This window comes from Hypanus sabinus, chromosome 23, assembly GCF_030144855.1.
Source record: "Hypanus sabinus isolate sHypSab1 chromosome 23, sHypSab1.hap1, whole genome shotgun sequence".
NCBI classification, from domain to species: domain Eukaryota; kingdom Metazoa; phylum Chordata; class Chondrichthyes; order Myliobatiformes; family Dasyatidae; genus Hypanus; species Hypanus sabinus.
Genome location: NC_082728.1, coordinates 50,479,678 through 50,501,928, shown reverse-complemented (window position 1 = coordinate 50,501,928; position 22,251 = coordinate 50,479,678). Strand labels below are relative to the sequence as shown.

The 22,251-nt window shown below is 39.8% G+C and overlaps 1 protein-coding gene across 2 annotated transcripts in view; it reads left to right on the top strand.

The window, feature by feature from the left end:
* The window catches only part of LOC132380187 (voltage-dependent T-type calcium channel subunit alpha-1G-like), a 319,151-nt gene extending 309,395 nt beyond the window's left edge, over positions 1-9,756 (top strand). For both annotated transcript variants that reach the window (XM_059948872.1, XM_059948871.1), the window contains one exon: positions 8,278-9,756. In XM_059948872.1, coding sequence (XP_059804855.1) covers positions 8,278-9,123 — 846 coding nt within the window. In that variant the 3' untranslated portion in view covers positions 9,124-9,756. The remainder of the gene's footprint in view (positions 1-8,277) is intronic.
* Positions 9,757-22,251: the final 12,495 nt, after the last annotated feature.

Sequence of the window (22,251 nt, the reverse complement as noted above, 5' to 3'; positions counted from 1 at the left end):
TTAGCCTATGACTAAAAGTGCTCATCTGTTCAGCCAAGGTGGCATGCAGAGGGTGAGAAACATTGTCCAGAATTGCCAGGATTTTCCGTCGGGTCCTTTGTTCTACCACAGCCTCCAGTGTGTCCAGTTTGACTCCTATAACAGAGCCAGCCTCTCATCATTTTATTAAGCTTCTTGGCATCACCCGTGTTGATGCCATCGCCCCAGCACATTGTGCTGGCAACAACAGACTGGTAGAACATGTGAAGGAGAGGCCTGCATACTCCAAAGGACCTTAGTCTCCTCTGGAAGTAGAGGCGTCTCTGGCCCTTCTTGTACACAGCCTCTTTGTTGGTGCTGCACTCAAGTCTGTCATCCAGATGTACCCCCAGGTACTTTGTAGGTCCTCACCATCAGTACTAACAGGGAACAGTGCAGGCTTCCTCTTCCTAAAATCCATTACCATCTCCTTTGTCTTACTGATGTTAAGCTGCAGATGATTCAGCTTGCACTATTTGACAAAGTCCTGCACCTGGGCCCAGTATTCATCCTCCCATCTTTCCTTTATACATCCAACTACTGCTGAGTCATCAGGGAGTTTTTGCAGATGACAAGACTTAGTGGTGTATCTAAAGTCCGAGGTATAGAGGGTAAAAAGGAAGGGAACCAGTCCAGTCATCTGTGGGGCCCCAGTGTTGCTTATAGCCATGTCTGACACACAGCTCTGAAGCCACACAAATTGTGGTCTGCCAATCAGGTAGTCCATTATCCAGGATACAAAGGAAGGCCAACCTGCATTGAAAGGAGCTTTTCCCCCAGCAATGAGGGCTGTATGGTAGTGAAGGCATTTGAGAAATCACAGTGCTGCCCTGTTTATCCAAATGTGAGTAGGTTCTGTTCAGCGGGTAGATGGCTGCATTGCTGACTCTAGTGTGCTCCTGGTAGGCAAACTGAAAGGGACTGAGGAAAACACAAAATACTAACAGTAGAAATGGTCTCATTTTGCAGAACCGAAATAATGCCTTTCATCCTGGCAAATTCTATCAATAAAGGACATTGAAAAAAATCTACAAGTATATTGCATAGTTGGAACTAGTAGAATGCAGGCTAATGGACGATTACACACTTCTGATTAAAGTGTACAAAGGAAATTTGATGCAAAAACCAATGTTTTACTGAGAGCATGTTTAAGATTGATGGCCTCTTGGTTTTGACGAAGTCCTTGAGCTGAAATGTTAATAGACCATTTTCTCCACAGCTGCTGCCTGATTTGCTGTGAACTTACACCAGTTTTCAATTCAATTATTCATTCTGTACTTAAGTTTCTAGCCATAAAGAATGACAGCAGACAAGAAACAGACTGGAAGATTTGTTTTATGATCTAGGAATTAATTTTATCTGGAAGAAAAGATCACTTGTTCTTTTCAGACATTTTTAATATTTAGTATATTTGAAGAAATGTATTTTGATTTGTTGCACTTGCATTATTATTTTATTTTACATTTCTCTGTCATCCTTTTCTCTTTCTTTTATGTATGTCCAATAGTCTTCAACTTTTTTCCATCTGGGGTCTCTCTCTAATATATCTGTCCATCACCGAAACTCTTGCTAACTCATTTCTAATCTATATCAGCTCCTACCCTCCCCTCTAATATAGCAATGTCACTATCATCACTGCACCTCTGTTAACATGGAGAGCTTGCCTCCTTTGTGTTTTTACACTGTGCTACCTACAAGCTGTATTAACACTGGGTCTTTCCATTTCTTCAGTATTAATGTATCTGCGTATGACAGTTGACAGACTTAACACCAGTTTTTTATTAGCTTTTTAGACTGTTATGCCATGTATTTCGTGCAAAAATTTGTGTTTGCTATAATATTAATTTTATTTAAAATGTGTCAAAAAATCTTACATTCGCAAGTAAGTCCACTAATTCCACTGAATAAAAGAAACACACCTATCAAAATTTAAAGAACAGTAGAGCTATTAAAAATATATGAAGAATAAGGATAACTTTTACTTTCTGCAGTGACGCACAAAGGTAGGACTGATTCACATGGCTACTATATATTCTTTCTCAATTTTCATTTCCATTAATTTCACTTCCACAGATCTATAATGAGCTGGTGAATGCATCAGCATTTTTAAGCAAAGTGACAAGTATCCTTCAGTGGACCTTACTTCAAAGTTTCTCCAAAAAATTGCTCATATGCCTGGCAAGCATGCTCCTACATAAATAAGAATATAGCATTGTGTTATCTTGTTAAGTCAGCGTGTTATCCACTACCTGTTGCCACTAAGTCATGTAGAACAGGTAGAGTTAGTTGGGTTGCTGATAAACACTTTGTGTGTGTTGTTCTGGATCTCCAGCATCTGCAGAATTTCTTGTGTTTAGGAATTTACTTGAGATGCCCATACTGATTGCTTCTGTGCAAACATATGTGGAGAGGCAAGTAGCATTGAGGAAGCAAGGAGCCTGCAGAAGAACTTGTACAGATTAGGAGAATGGGCAAAGTAATGGCAGATGAAATACTGAATAGGGAAGTGTATGGTCATAAACTTTGGTAGAAGGATTAAAGATGTAGACTATTTTCTAAATGGGAGCTAAGTGTGAAATTGAAGTTGCAGAAAACCTTATGAGTCCTAATGCAGGATTCCCTCAAGGTTAACTTGGAGATTGAGTCGATAGTAAGGAGCACAAATGCTATGCTAACAGTCGTTTTAAGAAGACTATAATATAACAGCAAGAACGTTATGATTGCTTTATATTCAAGTCAGATCACATTTAAGACCATAAGACATAGGAGCAGAATTAGGCCATCTGGCCCATTGAGTCTGCTCCACCATTCAATCATAGCTGATCCTTTATTTTTTATCTCCTTCTCAACCCCAGTTCCCAGCCTTCTCTCTGTAGCCTTTGATGCCATGTCCAATCAAGAACCTATCAATCTCTGCCTTAAATACACCCAATGACCTGGCCTCCACAGCTGCCTGGGGCAACAAGTTCCATAAACTCACCACCCTTTGGCTAAGGAAATTTCTCCACCTCTCTGTTTTGAAAGGGTGCCTCTCTATCCTGAGGCAGTGCCCTCTTGTCCTGGACTCTCCCAACATGGGAAACGTCCTTTCGACATCTACTCTGTCTAGGCCTTTCAATATTCAAAAGGTTTCAATGAGATTCACTCCTCATCCTTCTGAATTCCAGCAAGTACAGACACAGAGCCATCAAACATTCCTTGTATGATAACCCTTTCATTCCTGGAATCATCCTTGTTAACCTCCTCTGGACCCTCTCCAATGCCAGCACATCTTTTCTAAGATAAAGGGCCCAAAACTGTTTACAGTACTCAAGGTGAGGCCTCACCTGTGCCTTATAAAGCCTTAGCATCACATCCCTGCTGTTGCATTCTAGACCTCTTGAAATGAATGCTAACTTGGCATTTGCCTTCCTCACCACCAACTTGACCTGTAAGTTAACCTTTAGGGTATTCTGCAAGTATATTCTCCCAAGTACCTTTGCATCTCAGATTTTTGGATTTTCTCCCTATTTAGAAAATAGTCTGCACATTTATTTCAACTACCAAAGTGCTTGACCATGCATTTTCCAGCATTGTATTTCATTTGCCACTTTCTTGCCCATTCTCCTAATCTGTCTAAGTCCTTCTGCATCCTACCTTTTTCCACAACACTACCTGCCCCTCCACCAATCTTTGTATCATCTGCAAATTTGGCAACAAAGCTATCTATTCCTAGAACATTTATATACAGCATAAAAAGAAGCAGTGCCGACACCGACCCCTGCGAAACACCACTAGTTACTGGCAGCTAATCAGAAAACAATCCTTTTATTCCCACTCACTGCCTTCTTCCAATCAGCCAATGATCTATGTTAGTAACTTTCCTGTAATACCATGGGCTCTTAACTTGGTAAGCAGCCTCATGTGTGGCCCCTTGTCAAAGGCCTTATGGAAGTCCAAATATACAACATCCCCTTTATCTATCCTACTTGTAATCTCCTCAAAGAATTCCAACAGGTTCATCAGGTGGGATTATCCATGAAGGAAACCATGTTGACTTTGTACTATCTTGTCCTGTGTCACCAAGTACTCCATCACCTCATCCTTAGCAATTGACTCTAACATGTTACCAACCACTGAGGTCAGGCTAACTGGTCTATAATTTCCTTTCTGCTGCCTTCCTCTTTCTTAAAGTGGAGTGACATTTGCAATTTTCCAGTCCTCTGGCACCGTGCCAGAGTCCAGTGATTTTTGAAAGATCATTTCTAATGCCACCACAATCTCTAAAGCTACCTCCTTCAGAAGCCTAGAGTGCAGTTCATCTGGTCTGGGTGATTTAGGTCTTTTAGTTTTTTTTCTTGTAATAGTATCTGCACCCACTTCCTTCACACACTACATCAGGCATACTGCTTGTGTCTTCCACAGTGAAGACAAGAGTGAAGAAAGGAGGGAGGGAGAAAACAGAGAACTATCGACCTGTCAGCCTAACATCGGTGGTGGGGAAGATGCTAGAGTCCATTATTAAAGATGAAATAGTGGCATATCTAGATAGCAGTGATAGGATTGGGCCGAGCCAGCATGGATTTACCAAGGGTAAGTCATGCTTGATTAATCTATTGGAGTTTTTCAAGGATGTAACCAGGAAGTTAGACAAGGGAGATCCAGTGGATGTAGTGTACCTCGATTTTCAGAAGGCATTTGATAAGGTCCCACATAGGAGATTGGTGCGTAAAATCAGAGCTCATGGCATTGGGGGGGAAGACATTGACATGGATAGAAAACTGGTTGGCAGATAGAAAGCAAAGGTTAGCGGTGAATTGGTTTTTCTCGGAATGGCAGGTGGTGACTAGTGGGGTGCCACAGGGCTCGGTATTGGGACCATAGTTGTTTACCATTTACGTCAGCGATTTAGATGAAGGCATTGAGAATAACATCAGCAAGTTTGCTGATGATACTAAGCTGGGTGGCAGTGTGACATGTGATGAGGATGTTAGGAGAATTCAGGGTGACTTGGATAGGCTGGGTGAGTGGGCAGATACTTGGCAGATGACGTTTAATGTGAATAAGTGTGAAGTTATCCACTTTGGGGGTAAGAACAGGAAGGCAGATTATTATCTGAGCGGTGTAGAGTTAGGTAAGGGAGAAATTCAAAGAGATCTAGGAGTCCTTGTTCATCGGTCACTGAAGGTGAATGAGCATGTGCAGCAGGCAGTGAAGAAGGCTAATGGAATGTTGGCCTTTATTACAAAGGGTATTGAGTAAAAGAGCAAGGAAATCCTCTTGCATTTGTACAGGGCCCTGGTGAGACCACACCTGGAGTATTGTGTACAGTTTTGGTCTCCAGGGTTAAGGAAGGACATCCTGGCTGTAGAGGAAGTGCAGCGTAGATTCACAAGATTAATTCCTGGGATCTCAGGACTGTCTTACGCAGAGAGGTTAGAGAGACTGGGCTTATAAATGCTGGAATTAAGGAGATTGAGAGGGGATATGATTGCAACATATAAGATTATTAAGGGATTGGACAAGATAGAGGCAGGAAATATGTTCCAGATGCTGGGAGAGTCCAGTACCAGAAGGCATGGTTTGAGAATAAGGGGTAGGTCATTTAGGACAGAGTTAAGGAAAAACTCCTTCTCCCAGTGTTGTGGGAGTCTGGAATGCACTGCCACGGAAAGCAGTGGAGGCCAATTCTCTGGATACTTTCAAAAAGGAGCTAGATAGGTATCTTATGGATAGGGAAATCAAGGGATATGGGGGCAAGGCAGGAACCGGGTATTGATAATAGATGATCAGCCATGATCTCAAAATGGCGGTGCAGGCTCGAAGGGCCAAATGGTCTACTTCTGCATCTATTCTCTATTGACATGTGAAATACTCACTTAGTTCATCAGCTTTCTCATTGTCCCCTGTTATTATTTCTCCTGCCTCATTTTCTAGTGTTCCTATGTCCATTCTCATTTCTTATTTTTAACATACTTTGAAACACTTTTAGTTTGATATTATTTGCTAGCTTGCTTTCATATTTCACCTTTTCCTTTCTAATTATATTTTTAGTTGTTCTCTGTAGGTTTTTAAAAACTTCCCAATCCTCTATCTTCCCATTAATTTTTGCTTTGTTGTATGCTTTTTCGTTTGCTTTTACAATAGGTTTGACTTCCCTTGTCAGCCACAATTGTACTATTTTACCATTTGAGTACTTCTTCATTTTTGGAATACATATGTCCTGCACCTTCCTCATTTCCCCCAGAAACACATCCCATTGCTGCTCTGCTGAAATCCCTGCCAGCAGCAACTTCCAATTTACTTTGGTCAACTCCTCTCTCATACCACTGTAATTTCCCTTTCTCCACTGAAATTCTGCTGCATCAGACTTTACTTTCTCCCTAGCAAATTTCAAGTTGAACACAATCACATTGTGATCACTGGTTCCTAAGGGTTCTTTTACCTTAAGCTCCCTGACCGCCTCCGGTTCATTACATAACACCCAATCCAGTATAGCTGATCCCCTAGCAGGCTCAACGACAAACTGCTCTAAAAAGCCATCTCTCAGGCATTCAACAAACTCACTCTCTTGAGAATCTTTACCAATCTAATTTTCCCAATCGACCTGCATGTTAAAATCTCCCATGACTGCCATAACATTGCCCCTCAGACTCACCTTTTCTATTTCCTGTTGTAATCTGAGGTCCACCTCCCAGCCACTGTTGAGTGACCTGTATATAACTGCCATCAACGTCCTTTTACCCTTGCAGTTTCTTAACTCAACCCACAAGGATTCAACATCTTCTGATCCTATGTCACATCTTTCCATTCTTTACCATAACAACCACACCATCCCCTCTGCCTACCTTCCTACCCCTCCAATATAACATGTAACCTTGGACATTCAGCTCCCAACTACAAACATCCTTCACCCACAATTCAGTAATGGCCACAACATGATACCTAGCAATCTGTAATAGTGTAACAAGATCATCCGCCTTATTTCTTAAACTACACACATTTAGATACAACACCTTAAGTACCATATTTGCTATCCTTTCTGATTCTGCATCCATAATGTTTTGACACTCAGCCTTCTGGTTGCAACTAAGTCCCATCACCTACCTGCCCTTCCTGACAGTCTGACTGCATGCTATCTTTGGTGTATTGTAAGCAGTTTTCGGCCTCTTTTCTAAGGATGTGCTGGAATCGGAAAGGATCCAGAGGAGGTTTATGAGAATGATCCTTGAAATGAAAAAGATAATGCATGAAGAGCATTTGATGGCTCTGGCTCTGTACTCTAGACTTTAGAAGAATAAAGGGAGAATCACATTGAAACCTACCAAATATTGAAATGCATGGAGTGGATGTTTCCAATAATGGGAGTGTCCAAGTTCAGAGGCACAGCCTCAGAATAGAATAGAAGGAGATCCTCTAGAACTGAGATGAGGAGGAATTTCTTTAGCTAGAGGGTGGTAAATCCGTGGAATTCATTGCTACAGATAGCTGTGGAGGCCAAGCCATTGGGTATATATAAAGTGGTGGTTGCCAGGTCCTTGATTGGTAAGAGCATAAAGGTCATGGGAGAAGGCAGGAGAATGCAGTTGAAAGAGAAAACAGATCAGTCATGATCGAATGGTAGAGCAAACTCGATGAGACAAGTGGTCTATTTCTACTGCTATGTCTTATGGACATGGTCTATAAACCATGTGCGGACACTCTGTCAGAACAAGATGCATTCAGCTGTAATTTAATCTCACCTCACCAGCTCTACACAGAATTTACTCAGTCTTTATAACTTTCTTTTTCTTTTACTTTTACTGCACTGTTTGAACAGGGTGGTGGAAATTACAACATGACTCTGGCATTTTACCCATAGCCAGGTTAGTTACCATCCTCATGCAGTCTCATTCGTTCTCCAAAAGGCAAAGGTTTACATTACACTCTCTGGATTTGGGAATATATTATGTCATCATAAGTACCAAATTAAGACCATTCTTTCTTCCAAATATAAGAAGATTCAAAATTTCTCATTTCCAGTTAATTACGTCCAGTAACTCCATTATAGAATCACTTAGTACCAATATTTAATTAGTTCATTTAGTGTCCTAATCAATACTGACAAACACATTAAATTATGTAGCACATTAAAGCTTTTAGAATTTGCACAAAACACTTTACGTGTTATTATTCAAATTATTTAATAGAGCACCATAAAAACTTAACAGTGGTAATCATACTAATCTATATTGTCCTGTTCTGTTCCTCCCACTCCCTACACTTTAACATCCAACTTAGGTTGCTATAACAAATGACTCTCTGGATCCACTGTACACAGAGTCTAAGGAAAACTTGCAGATGCAGTCTAACGAACCATCATCCTTAAATGTGTCTGTACCCTGTGTGTCTGCTGTGCAACCATCTATGGTGTTAGTGCCTGCCTCACCCAAAACACCAACCAAACACAGTGTCCACATTCAACAACACAGCCATAACCAGTGCAACATTACTAACTATGGGACTTCACCACGTCACTTTCGGAATCCGTTCAGAGAACACCCTGATTCTGCGGACCAGGAAGTCTCACAAATCAACAGCAGCAACAAGAGAGCTTCCAAACCTCCAATGTGCCCCCCACTACCCACAAAAGTCTGCAGCAGTACAGGAAACCTCACGATGAAAGACATAAAAAAGTTCTACAGTGTAGACACACAAGGATTCTTGACCAAGCCCACATCGTGGTTAAATGATCCTCGGAGACATTCAATTGAAATCTGCTCCTCTGTTGAAGCAAGCCCTCAGCACCATTTCTCCTCGACATCCTGTTGTGCCATCAGCCAAGCAGTGTCAGAACTGGGTAGTCTGCAAACAGTGCGGCAAAAGCAGAAAATGAGCCCTCCCTGCATTTCGATAGACCCGCCAGAGGGCAGACACACTACACTGCAAGGTACGCACGGACAAATGTCTTCTAGTGACATGTGCTTGAGAAGGCGTGCTCTATCCTGTGACTCTGCACCTCACAAGGATTCTGTGGACCTTGCAGACCCAGCACCTCCTGAAAGCACGCCCACCTCTCCATCCTCAGCAAGGGATTTGCTGACTCTTCCCAGCTTTTCCTTGGATCAGACTGAGGCAGACCTCTGAATGAGATTGTTTATTTGTTTTAGTTGCCAAAAAGACTATTTCTTTTCCATTCCTAGCATCAACCAAGAACTCTGCATTCTGACAGGCACTGGAAGTCGAGCCTCCACCAACTCCCCTAACCCCATCCAAACAGTAACCAAGGATGTGGAGCCCTCCTGATGCTGCTTTACCTTGCATTCAAGCAGATGGGTGACTATACGTGTAGTCCAGTGCAGTGGAGCGTCACTTTTGTTTGATGCTAATGGTATTTTCATTTGAAATTGGAGGTAATATGCCAAGCGGCAATATTTTCTCAAAAAGTATCAGTACATTCCAGAGTTTACTTTGGATCTCAGATCGAGACAATTAACAATGGGCTTGTCATCAGCATCCCCAGAATGTTTTAAAGTGTTAATTAAAACTAATTTTTTAAAGTCCAGTTGAGTTGGTCAGGACATTTTCTTTATTCCTTTTAAGGCACAGAGCAAGGATCCAGTCATTAATATATTTAGGAAAGAGATTTATAAATAAAGTAACCAACAATATTTACTCTGTCTGTGTGCTTAAGTGAACTTATCGGATGCTGGTATCAAAAAATGGCACTCCACTGTAACAGTGACTCTTATGGTTATCTAAATTTGTAAAAGATGGCATAACCGTGAGACAATATTAAAATGCAGTTGTTGTTATGGGTTATACTTATGTTGTGGGGTCCTATGTTTCCAGAGTTTTTTTCTCATTTTTACTTATTTATTTATCAATTGATTGGCTTCTTGCATCATTGGTTTAATTTTAACTACTCTTATTAGTTTGTTAAATTAATGACATTTATATTTTAAAAAAACTCAAATGAACTTGTTATTTCTTAAACCATATTGGCTGCAGGCAACTCTCTGGGTTCTGAGGAATTAATCTGCAAGTGATGCCTGGAGTTAATGTTTCTCCAATTATGAAATGAATAGAGTTCATTTCAGTTCATACGGATATTATTGTGCAGTCAGATATGTTTGTAACAAGAGTGTGGGAATGGTGCCATCAAATGGCCAAAGAATAATCATAAGAAGAGCTTGTATTAGACATATTGGAAAAAACCTTGTCTCAGTTAACACCTCAGAATGTAACAATCCATGCTGTTATGCAAATATGTTTTTAACATTTTAGTTAGTCAACTCAATCAGTAAATTACTTATCCCAGCATTTTCTGCACATGGAAAATACTGTATATCTCCATTTACCAAAGCATCATGACAATTTCCTATTTTCCATGTCCAGGATTGTAAACTAACTCATTATAAAGAAGGGGACAGGGTGGAATTAAAAAACTTAACATTTTCTAGTAATAATCATGACTGGTTGCCCTTTAAAATACCCACTGCTTTAAAACTTGCTGGGTGTGGTACAGTTTTCTGAGATTCTAGGTAATCACATCCTTGTAGCAGCTCTGTCCACATGTCCCCATTCATGATGGAACCTGATGTGTCACCATTTTGTATCAAATAATGGTTCATCACCACAATTTGGAATTAGGGTAGGAGTGCAATTAGTAGTGGAAATTGTATCAAACTTCTCTTAATGAAATTTTTTGTCCATATTTAAGAAGCACCACTTATTATTTTTTCTGTGAGTGCCATACAGCGCTCATTACAGCCTCTGAGTGTTTCAAAGAAATATATTGGTAGACGATTTTCCACAGTGGTTTCAGCCGTGCTGTTTATGCCATCCGGGGGTCTATGCTTAACTGTGATATCACCAGTGGATATCAGTCAAAACTTCCCAATGATGGACATCCAAAGACCCTCAACACAAGATCCAAGTTCTGTATCATCCCATCTGAGGCATCAGGCCATATTGAAATGACACCAAGCATCTTGTAGGAGTGTTAATGAATTCTGGTACTACAGATGGCAAAGAATAAATTATTTGGTTGTCCAATATATGGAACAGTATTTAAATCCCTAATTTTCTTGGGGCACATGCCCAGCCATGGAGTGTCCATTGCTAAATGTGTGCACGCTCTTTGCTTGAGAACATTTTACATTGTATCATCACAGCTCAATCACATTGATTCAGTTAGTTCAAAGCACACCAGCACTTTAATATTGCAGATTACTGTGTGCAGTCTGAGCATTGCAGTGATCTTTACCATTGCTAGTTTATGTGTGCATAGGTGGGTGAGTGTATGTGAGTAAATGTGGAATCACTTATCAGTATACTGTAGATTACCCATCTACAGGATGTTGCACATATCTTATAAGACCATTTTCATTAAGATCCTTAACCAGCTAGAAACTGTCTTTATTTAAATCCAAGTACCTTGGGCTTGAATAGCATTAACTCCAGCACAAGGAAAAAGTAATTAACATTGTAGGAGGTTTCTTCTTTTCATATAGAATACATTGCAGAGAAAATACTGATCAAAACAGATGAAGTGCAGTGAAATGTTAATATTTATGTAGTATATATTATAGAGAAATTGTATTTAATATTGTTAAATTCTACACTGTATTCAGGTATTTTTGGACCATATAGTGGGTCAACCAATCAGGGCAACAAAATGAGAAAATTAAGCTAAACAGATTCTAATGAAATAACCTAGGAGATCACCTCAAAAACTGATTTATGCAATTTTGTTGATTCCATTATTGATCCTTTTGGATGCATTGATTGATAGTTGTAAAGTGTTTTCCAAAGAAAGGATTGCATTACAGTCATTCAGCTCAAACTCTGAGTCCCTTTTTTACCGTCAGAATTGGTTTGAGAAACAATTCTCTGTCTATTGACTTCAAATAATGTACTGGCAGAATGCTGGATTTTAACCTTGATTAGATCCATCGGGCTAACCTCATCACACACTAAGCCAAAGGGCAGGAGGGAAACACTTCTCTCTGGTCCAGAGCTAGTGAATTTAATATTGTATTTAAAGTTAAGTTTGCAAGGGGTAGGTACCACTATTTCACAAAAAGAATTGTGAGGTTCCTCCATCAAAAAGCTGCCATGGCTGAAAATTTCAAAATTTTAGATTGCTGTTAGGGCTATCGATGCACATGAAGCCAACTGGGTAACTACACAGAAACAAGAAAACTATCTAAATTTAGGACTGAGCAGTCTCAAGGAGCATTGTGTCTAACTCCAGTTTCCAAGTTCCTGATCAAAGTTAAGAAACTCGGAGAGAGATAAATGGCAACCCACGTTTTGGTTCACTGTATTGTCTGCACAGTCCACACATTCAACAACTTAACATATAATCCTTGTTTTACGTGCCAAGATTTTTGTGCACTAGAAAGCATCGGGTGGCATCAGTAAAAGAGCATGATTCTGAAATCTTAAAAGCTATCCTGTCATTTTTAATGTGCTTTGCATTGAAGAACTAAGACTCTAATTGAGATGCGTCCCTTTCTTTGCTCCATTCAATATCCCCACAATTATAAAAATGAATTCATACAATTATAAAGTCTTGTACAATTTCCCGCCAAAAATTCAAGAGAAAATTATTTCCTCATTTCTAAAACATTGCTAACTAATGGGTGCAGATAATGTGTAATTCTCATGCAAGTAGTTTTTTTAGAAAGCTACATTCTCAACTGGATCCCACTTAAGGAGCAAGAAGATTGTCCTCACTATTCTTTTTATAAATACATATCAATAGATTTTCCAAAGATGGATTTGCATATGAATACATTTAGTGCTGGAGTACTGTTAGCTGCATCACAAACTTATGAATGAGGGTGTGAATGATGTCTTTAAACACTTACCTTTTTTTTATCAAGCATGCCCTTGAAATTATTACAGTTCCATATCAGAAAATGGGAACCGGTTCGAAACAGATTTGTCCCTTTTTAAAAATATTCTTTGTCATTACTTTAAAAAAAAGACAGGAAAGGTATTTGTGTTTGTTTTTAATCATTTAATTTGTACCTGGGGGGAGCAGAAAAGAACAGGCAAAAGAATTAAATGTTGGGGAAGGTGACATTCTACTTTAAGGTTTGTACATCTGTTTAAAAAAATCTTTTGAAAATTGTGAGACTATTAAAATTGCAAAAAGACTATTTTTACAAAAAAGAAAAAAACCATGAAAAAGTTACTTCATGACAGTTGTTTCATTTATTGGATAATTTCTTATAGATTACAAGAATGTCATTGAGGGGGACAATTCTGGTTTCAGTCATCTATTACCAAACAGCTATTAAAAATTTGATTAGGACATTGGAATTTCAAGTCATGTGGGTACTGTTGTTTCAACTGAAAATACTATTTTACTGAAAAGTGAGGAATGCTACCTGATGAAATTGCATTTATTCATTAGCCAGCAGGGACATGTCCGACTTAGAATATCCAGCATCTTTTCAATGCAGAAAAGCCAAGTAATGTTCTTGTCGCCATTAGTTTTGGGAAGAATGAAATGTGAAACTTTAACCAATAATTGAAGTATTGTCTTTCAATTGACAGTATTATATTCATCAAACATTACCTGGAGTTCTTCATAGTTTGATAACTATAATGATCATTTAGTAAATGATAGACTGCTTAGTCTTAGTTTTCACACCATTCTCCCCTCACAAGTTCTAAAGTACAGGAATTATTTTAATTGGTTACGTTTATCAATTAAAATTTGTATGAATTTATCTTATGTAAAGTCTATTACGGTAGAGGGAATAGATGTCTCTTTAGTCTAATACCTACTGAGAAATTGAACATATTTAACAATATATATTTATATCCTTACTGTTACCAACATGAACTGAATCCTCTTAAGAAGTCAATGTGTAATGTTTGACATGAAACAGTGACCACATTCATGCAGAAGATGATATGGTGTTTATGAGTGACAGCCAATAAGGAATAATGGTATAAAGTTTCATGCACTAATATTCCTGTTCCTACTGGCTCAATAAGCAAGGGAGATCTCCAACCTTTTTCAGTGTGAAGATCAGTTTGAAAGTAATGTCTGCAAAAGTTTAAATTCCCTCCAAATGGACTGGTAACCAATGGCTTCACTGTTTTTCACAGCAGTTTTGAAAAAGACGAGGGAACCTCAAAAAGCAAAGCAGAGTACGTGCATCCAGTTGCAACCATGTCTTGTACTAACACATTTGCTCCATATCCTCGTGCAGAATGTTGGTTCCTTTAGATAAACTGTGTCCTGATTTTCTCAAATGTTTATGCAGTAGCCCTACTTTTATGTAGTTGAAACTGAATTTAAAATTATGCTTTAAAATAAATAGAGAAGATTCTCAATGTGTCATTCCTGACCTCATTTGCTGTGATAAATAATGAAGTAAACCTGGTCATCACTGCACACCAGTGAGAAGGAAGGGGAGGATGGAAAGTAAGGGAGGTTTATGCTGATTGTTTGGAACATATGTGTGTAGGCAAAGGGGGAGTATTAGAGATAAACAGTCAGATGGAAAAATCCCCTGAACTTGATGAAATCTGTCCCAGCGTGTGATGAGAACCAGTAAGAAATTTCTGGGGCTCTGATGGAGATTTTAACAACACCTTTGGCCGAGGGTGAGTTACCAGACTACCATAGGGTAGCAAAGGATGATAGTAGTAACCAGTAAAACTACAGAATTACATCAGTAGTAAGGAAACTTTGTAGTAAAAAAATTCCAAGGGCTAAGATTTATAGACACTTGGAAAGGCAGGGACTGATTAAGCAGAGGTAGCATAGTTTTGTGCACTCAATCGGTTTCCTGTCTCACATAATCTGAGGTTTTAAAGGAGGTTTCTAAGAAAATTGATGAATGCAGGGCAGTAGATGTACGTGGACTTCAGCTTGGTTTTGTCAAGCTCCCATATGATAGGTTAATCCAGAAAGATAAGGCAATGGTGGAAGGTTTATTTCTTGACTGGAAGTTTGTAACCAGTGGTGAACCATAGGGATCAGGACTGAGACCTTTGTTGTTTGTCATTTACATATATAAGTGGCTTGGATGAGATTGTCTGTGGTCTGTTAATTAAGTTTGCTGATAAGAAAATTGGTAGTGTTGTAATTAGTGAGGATCATTGCCTAGGAATGTAGAGGGACATGGATCAGCTGGAAAGTTGGGCAGAGTCATGGTACAAGACCATAATACTAAAAGATATAGGAGCAGAATTAGGTCATTTGGCCCACTGAGCCTGCTCCGCCATTTCATCATAGCTGATCCATTTTCCCTCCCAGACCCAATCTCCTGCCTTCTCCCCATATCCCTTCATGCCCTGACCTCTGCCTTAAATATATCCAATGACTTGGCCCCCACGGCTGCCCATGGCAACAAATTCCACAGATTCACCACTCTCTGGCAAAAGAAATTCCTCCTCATCTCCTTTCTAAAAGAATGACCCTCTATTCTGAGGCTGTGTCCTCTGGTCTTAGAATCTTGCATCACAGGAAACATCCTCTCCAGATTCAGATCTACTCTGTTGAGGCCTCTCAATATTTGATTGGCTTCAATGAGATCACCCCTCATTCTTCTGAATTCCAATCAATAGAGGCCCAGAGCCATCAAAAACTCCTTGACAAGCATTTTCAATTCTGGAATCATTTTCATGAACCTCCTTTGAACCCACTCCAATGTCAGTACATCCTTTCTTAGATAAGGGGACCAAAAGTGCTTAGAATACTCGAAGTGAGGCCTTACCAGTGCTTTATAAAGCCTCAACATTACATCCTTTTATGTTTGAGTCCTCTCAAAATGAATGTTATATGAGAATAAATCCAGAGACGAGTGAAGTATTGCATATTGCATCATCTATAATTGGGGTGGGGGGGTGTGGTGGCGTGGCTATAAAAAGTATTCACCCTTCTTGGAAATTTTCATGTTTTATTGTTTTACAACATTGAATCACTGGATTTAATTTGGCTTTTTTTGACACTGATTGACAGAAAAAGATTTTTTTTGTCAGAGTGAAAACCAATCTCTACAAAGTGATCTAAATGAATTACAAGTATAAAACACAAGATAATTGACTGTATAAGTATTCACCTTTAATATGACACACTAAACCATCACTGGTGCAGCCAATTGGTTTCAGAGATCACATAATTAGTTAAATAGAGATCACCATGTGCAGTCAAGGTGTTTCATTTGTCTGTAGTAAAAATAGCACGTGCATCTAGAAGATCCAATCAGTATCCTGGCAAAAACTGCACCTTGAAGACAAAGGAACACTCCATGCAAATCTGCAAAAAGGTTATTGAGAAACACAAGTCAAGAAAATTTCCAAGTCACTGAATATTCCCTGGAGCACAGTTAAGAAATGGAAAGAATATGGCACAGCTGAATATGCCTAGAGCAGGCCGTCCTCAAAAACTGAGTGACCATGCAAGAAGGGGACTTGTGAAGGAGGCCACCAAGTTTCAGTGACTGAGATGGGAGAGACTGCGTGTACAACAACTCTTGCCCAGATGCTTCATCAGTCACAGCTTTGTGGGAGAATGGCAAAGAGAAAGACACTGTTGAAAAAAAACTTCCATGAAATCTCAGCTAGAGTTTGCCAGGAGGTATGTGGGAGACTGAAGTCAGCTAGAAGAAGGGTCTATGGTCTGATGAAACCAAAATTGAGCTCTTTGGCCATCAGACCAAATCCCAATGTTTGGCGTAAGCCAAACACTGCACATCATTAAAAACACACGATCCCTACTGTGAAGCACGGTGGTGGCTGCATCATACTGTGGGGATGCTTCACTGCAGCAGGCCCTGGAAAGCTTGTGAAGGTAGAAGGTAAATTGAATGCAGCAAAATACAAGGAAATCCTAGAGGAAAACCTACCTACCAGTCTACAAGAGATCTGCTACTTGAGAGAAGATTTTGTTTTCCATCAAAACAATGACCCAACCATAAAGCGAAAGCTACGCAGGAATGGGTTAAAAGCAACAAAGTTAATGTCCTGGAGTGGCCAAGTCAGAGTCCAGACCTCACTCCAAATGAGAATTTGTGGCTGGACTTGAAAAGGGCTGTTCACTCATGAACCCCATGAAATGTGACAGAGCTTGAGCAGTTTTGTAATGAAGAATACGGATAGATTGCAGTATTCAGATGTGCAAAGCTGATAGAGACCTATCCACACAGACTCAAGGCTGTAATTGCTGCCAAAAGTACATCTACAATATACTGACTTGAAGGGGCTTGATACTTAGGCAATCAATTATCTTGTGTTTTATATTTGTATTTAATTTAGATCACTTTGTAGAGATCTGTTTTCACTTTGATATGAAATAATCTTTTCTGTTGATCAGTGTCAAAAAACCAATTGAAACCCACTGTGATTCAATGTTGTAAAGCACTGAAACATGAAAACCTTAGGGGGTGGTGAATACTTTTTGTAGACACTGTATAATTAACAGCTGAAGGGTGCAGTGCAAGTTCACCGCTTCCTGAAAATGGTGACAAAGATGGGTAGGGTAGTGGAGAAGACATTTAGCTTCATTGGCAGGGAAATTGGGACGCAATGTTGCAGCTGTTAGTTAGGCCACACTCGGAAAATTATGCACACTCTTTATCACCAGTCTGTAGAAAGGATACAATAATCCCTGAAAGAGTGCAGAAGAGGTTCACCAGCATGTTGCACAGAATAAAAGGACTTTAGTTACAAAAAGAGACCGGATAGGCTGGGATTTTTCTCACTTACTGCAGGAGCTTTCGTATATAGTGTATTGTCACCATATTTGTCCAAGGGTATAGGAGATGGAAACTAAAGTGAAAGGGAAGATATTTAAAGGTATTCTGAGGAGCAGGTTTCTCCACACAGGGGGTGATGGGGAGATGGAACAAACTGCCAGAAGAAGTGGTAGAGGTAGGTACAATCAAAGTGTTTTAAAAGCATTTGGACAGGCTAAGGGGTCAGAAAGCAATAGAGGGATAAAGGCTAAACACAGGAAAGTGAGATGAGTGTAGATCGGCATCTCAATGACACCATGACTCCACAGTTAGGCTTCCAGTTGCAGGTTTACTTCTAAGCCAGGATGCAAGTTAATGGAGTAGAACAATAAAACAAACTGAACTCTTGTTACCCACACATGTTTGTTGGGAATAAGACAAGAAGAGAATAACCTTTCAACCAATTTGGAATTCAAAGTTCACTTCAGATTAGTTTCACAGCTCCAACCTGAATAGTTGGATCCTGACTTCCGGTGCAGTCTGTGTGACTTTTTTTACATTGTCCCTGTGATCAAATGGATTTCCACTTTGTGCCCTGGCTTCCTCTTAGTCCCAAAGGTGCACTGATTAGCAAAGTAACTGGCTACTGTCAATCACCCCAAAGTCAAGGTTTGTTGGAGATTCAGGATGGAGGTGATGAGCATGTGGGAAGGAATAAGGTGCTAGGAAATACATGTGGGAATAGGATTGATGGGAATGCTCTGAGAGTCAGCATTGACTCAAACAGCCCTACTCCTCATCATAACAAAATAAAACACATTTGGTCACAGTCTATTATTCTGTACACATCCAGATAAAGGCAACAACATCATAGCTGCATTCAACTTAAAATCATTGTTCCATCTCGTTCACTTCTTGGTTTACTTCTTAATTTATCGAGAATCCCATTTATTGCAAAGACTTTTATTTAAACAATTCCATTAAGGAGCCCAGGATATCTCAAAACACATTATGACTCACAAGGTGCTTTGAGATTTAATCAGCATTGCAATTTAGGGAAGCAGGAAGCTAATTTGCACATGAAAGGTCCCACAACATGTAAATAGTTAATGTTTTAAATTACATTCTTTGAGAAATAAATATTGGAAGGGATGTCAGAGTGAGATTCTCTCCCTTATTTAAATAGTTCAATAGGATCTATTACATCAAGCTAAGTGTGCAAACAGGGATTTGCTTAACAGCTGATGTGTCCAGTGGGTGGACTGCTCCAACTGAACAAAGCTTTGAGTGGTCATCATCTGGTTCGCATAAGAAATTCTGCAGATGCTGAAAATCCAAAAGGTAACACAAAATGCTGGAGGAACTCAGCAGGCGAGGCAGCATCCATGGAAATGAATTAATAATCAACATTTTGGGCTGAGACCTCCATCTAGTCATTTATGTACTGTTAGTGGAAGCTGGCCGTGTACAATTAAGCCATCATTTTTTTTTCATATTGACTACTCTCTGAAAACTGTTTCATTTCTTGTAAAGTGCTTTGAGTGGCTTGAAGCCAATGTAGTGTACAATATAAACAAAAGTCTTTTTTCCAAGAACAAACATGTTTGAACTTGAAACATAGTAAAATTTAAACACAAGAGATTCTGCAGATGCTGGAAAATCAGAGCAATGCACAAAAGTGCTGAAGGATCTCAGCAAGTCAGGACGAATCTATGGAAGAGAATGAACAGCCAGTGGTTCATGCTGAGCCCTTTCATCGAGATGTAATAAAGCCCAGGAAATTATAGATCAGTGAGTCTTACTTCACTGGTTGGTAAGTTAATGGAGAAGATCCTGAGAGGCAGGATTGATGAACATTTGGAGACATAATATGATAAGGAATAGTCAGCATAGCTTTGTCAAAGGCAGGTCGTGCCTTACGAGCCTGACTGAATTTTTTGAGGATGTGACTAAGTACATCGATGAAGGTAGAACAGTAGATGTAGTGTATATGGATTTCAGCAAGTTATTTGACGGGGACCTTGCTTTGTGGATCCAGAATTGATTTGCTCACAGAAGGCAAAGAGTGGTTGTAGACGGGTCATATTCTGCATGGAGGTCAATGACCAGTTGTATGCCTCAGGGATCTGTTCTGGGAGCCCTTCTCTTCATGATTTTTATAAATGACCTGGATGACAAAGTAGAAGGATGGGTTAGTAAGTTTGCTAATGACACAAAGGTTGGGGGTGTTGTGGATAGTGTGGAGGGCTGACAGAGGTTACAGCAGGACATCAATAAGATGCACAACTGGACTGAGAAGTGGAAGATGGAGTTCAACCCAGATATGTGTGAGGTGGTTCATTTTAGTAGGTCAAATATAATGGCAGAATATATTATTAATGGTAAGACTCTTGGCAGTGCGGAGGATCAGAGGGATCTTGGGGTCCAAGTCAATAGAACACTCAAAGCTGCTGCGCAGGTTGACTCCATGGTTAAGAAGGCAGGCAGTGCATTGGCCTTCATCAATCATTGCATTGAGTTTAAGAGCAGAGAGGCAATGTCACAGCTATATAGGACCCTAGTCAGACCCCACTTGGAGTACTGTGCTCAGTTCTGGACACCTCACTACAGAAAGGACATGGAAACTATAGAAAGGGTGGAGAGGAGATTTACAAGGATGTTGCCTGGATTGGGGAGCATGCCTTATGAGAACAGGTTGAGTGAACTTGGCCTTTTCTCCTTGGAGCGGCGGAAGATGAGAGGTGACCTGATAGAGGTGTATAAGATGACAAGAGGCATTGATCATGTGGATAGTCAGAGGCTTTTTCCCAGAACTGAAATGGCTAACACTTGAGGGCACAATTTTAAAGTGCTTGGAAGTAGGTTCAGAGATGTCAGGGATAATTTTTTTTTCAACACAGAGAGTAGTGAGTGCATGGAATGGGCTGCCAGTGACAGTGGTGGAGGCGGATACGATAGGGTCTTTTAAGAGACTCCTGGGTAGGGAGATGGAGCTTAGAAAAATAAAGGGCTATGGGTAACCCTAGGTAATTTCTAAAGTAAGTACATGTTCAGCACAGCATTGTGGGCCGAAGGGCCTGTATTGTGCTATAGGATTTCTATGTTTCTCATTTGATCACTTATACCAGTAATCTGTTCCACATATTTATTGCCATTTGCAAAAAACATTTCACTTGCATTTCCTTTTCTTTCTCAAACCCCTTCATTTGCATGTTTCAAGATATAAGTCATAATATTACAGTGCCCTAAATCCTGCTTCTAATTCTACCAGAAGCACCCACATTATTGATTCCATCATTTTAGAAACTTGGAACAGATTGCCTCCTCAATGGGAACAAATTCAGCCTCCTCCACCTTTTCACAGTTCTGTGATCTAAAACCTGAAGCCAGCTTCTGATTGTTTCTGCTATAAACACCAGGTAACAACTGTTTTATCAGTGCTTTACGTAGTTTCTTTAATTATTCCCCAGTATTTTACTTAAACTTGGCAACAAACTGACATCCCTATTAGCGAGTGTTTAAAAATCGATTTAATGAAATCTGGCATTTCCTGTAAACTATGACTACCCTAACCAAGCTGCAACTTTGGATATCCAGAGGACAAATAACTCACCTCCAAATATTTCCTCCCATAAATGTGGCATTTTTTGGTCTTAGTGCTTTAGTTTGTGAACTCTCACAGGCAATCCAAAGACCAGCTCTGAACTTCTTTTCACTTGGCTTATTTTAGATTATGCAGTTTCAACTACACTTAGTTTTATTGAGAACTGAGGCTAATGACATTTGAAGTAGACATTGTGTGCTTACCTTGAAAAGACCAGCACATTGGATGTCTGCACAGCTTCAGCCCTTAGTTTCAGCGGCTTTGGAGAACCCAAACAGCTTGATCACTTTGGTGAAGTATTCCTATCAGGGAACTGCCCTCGTTGCATGAAGCAATCCTCAGGCTCAGAGAACTAAAGGTAAATGTACATAGCTTTCAGTCTCTGGAAGGGTTGAGATGGAGAGAGAGAGAGAGAGAAAGAGAGGGATGGCAGCGAGTAGAGGAAATAGTGAGATTCAAGAAAGGTAACTGGGGACTGGAAAGGGGAAGAAGGATGTAATTCAGTGAAAGGACGATAATAAGATTGGCAGACAAAAAGAGTAGAAATTTTGTTCCACGCAATGTCCACGTGCAGACAGAAGGGATTAGGTGTCATGAGGTTAGTTAGAACAAAAGGGCCTGTTTTCTCATTGCACTGTTCTACATTTGCATCTGGGAAATTTTACAATTTAACAAACAAGCCAAATTGAAAGTAATCAAAGTAATCCGGGAGATTATAGGCCGGTAAGTTTGATGACAATAGTAGGTAAATTATCGGAAGGAGTACTATAAGATAGGATCTACAAGTATTTAGATAGACAAGGAGTTAATAGGAGGAGTCAACCCGGCTTTGTGCGTGGTAGGTCATGTTTAACAAATCTATTAGAGTTTTTCGAGGAGGTTACAAGGAAAGTGGATGTTGTCTACATGGACTTCAGTAAGACTTTTGACAAGGTCCCGCATGAGAGGTTAGTTAGGAAGATT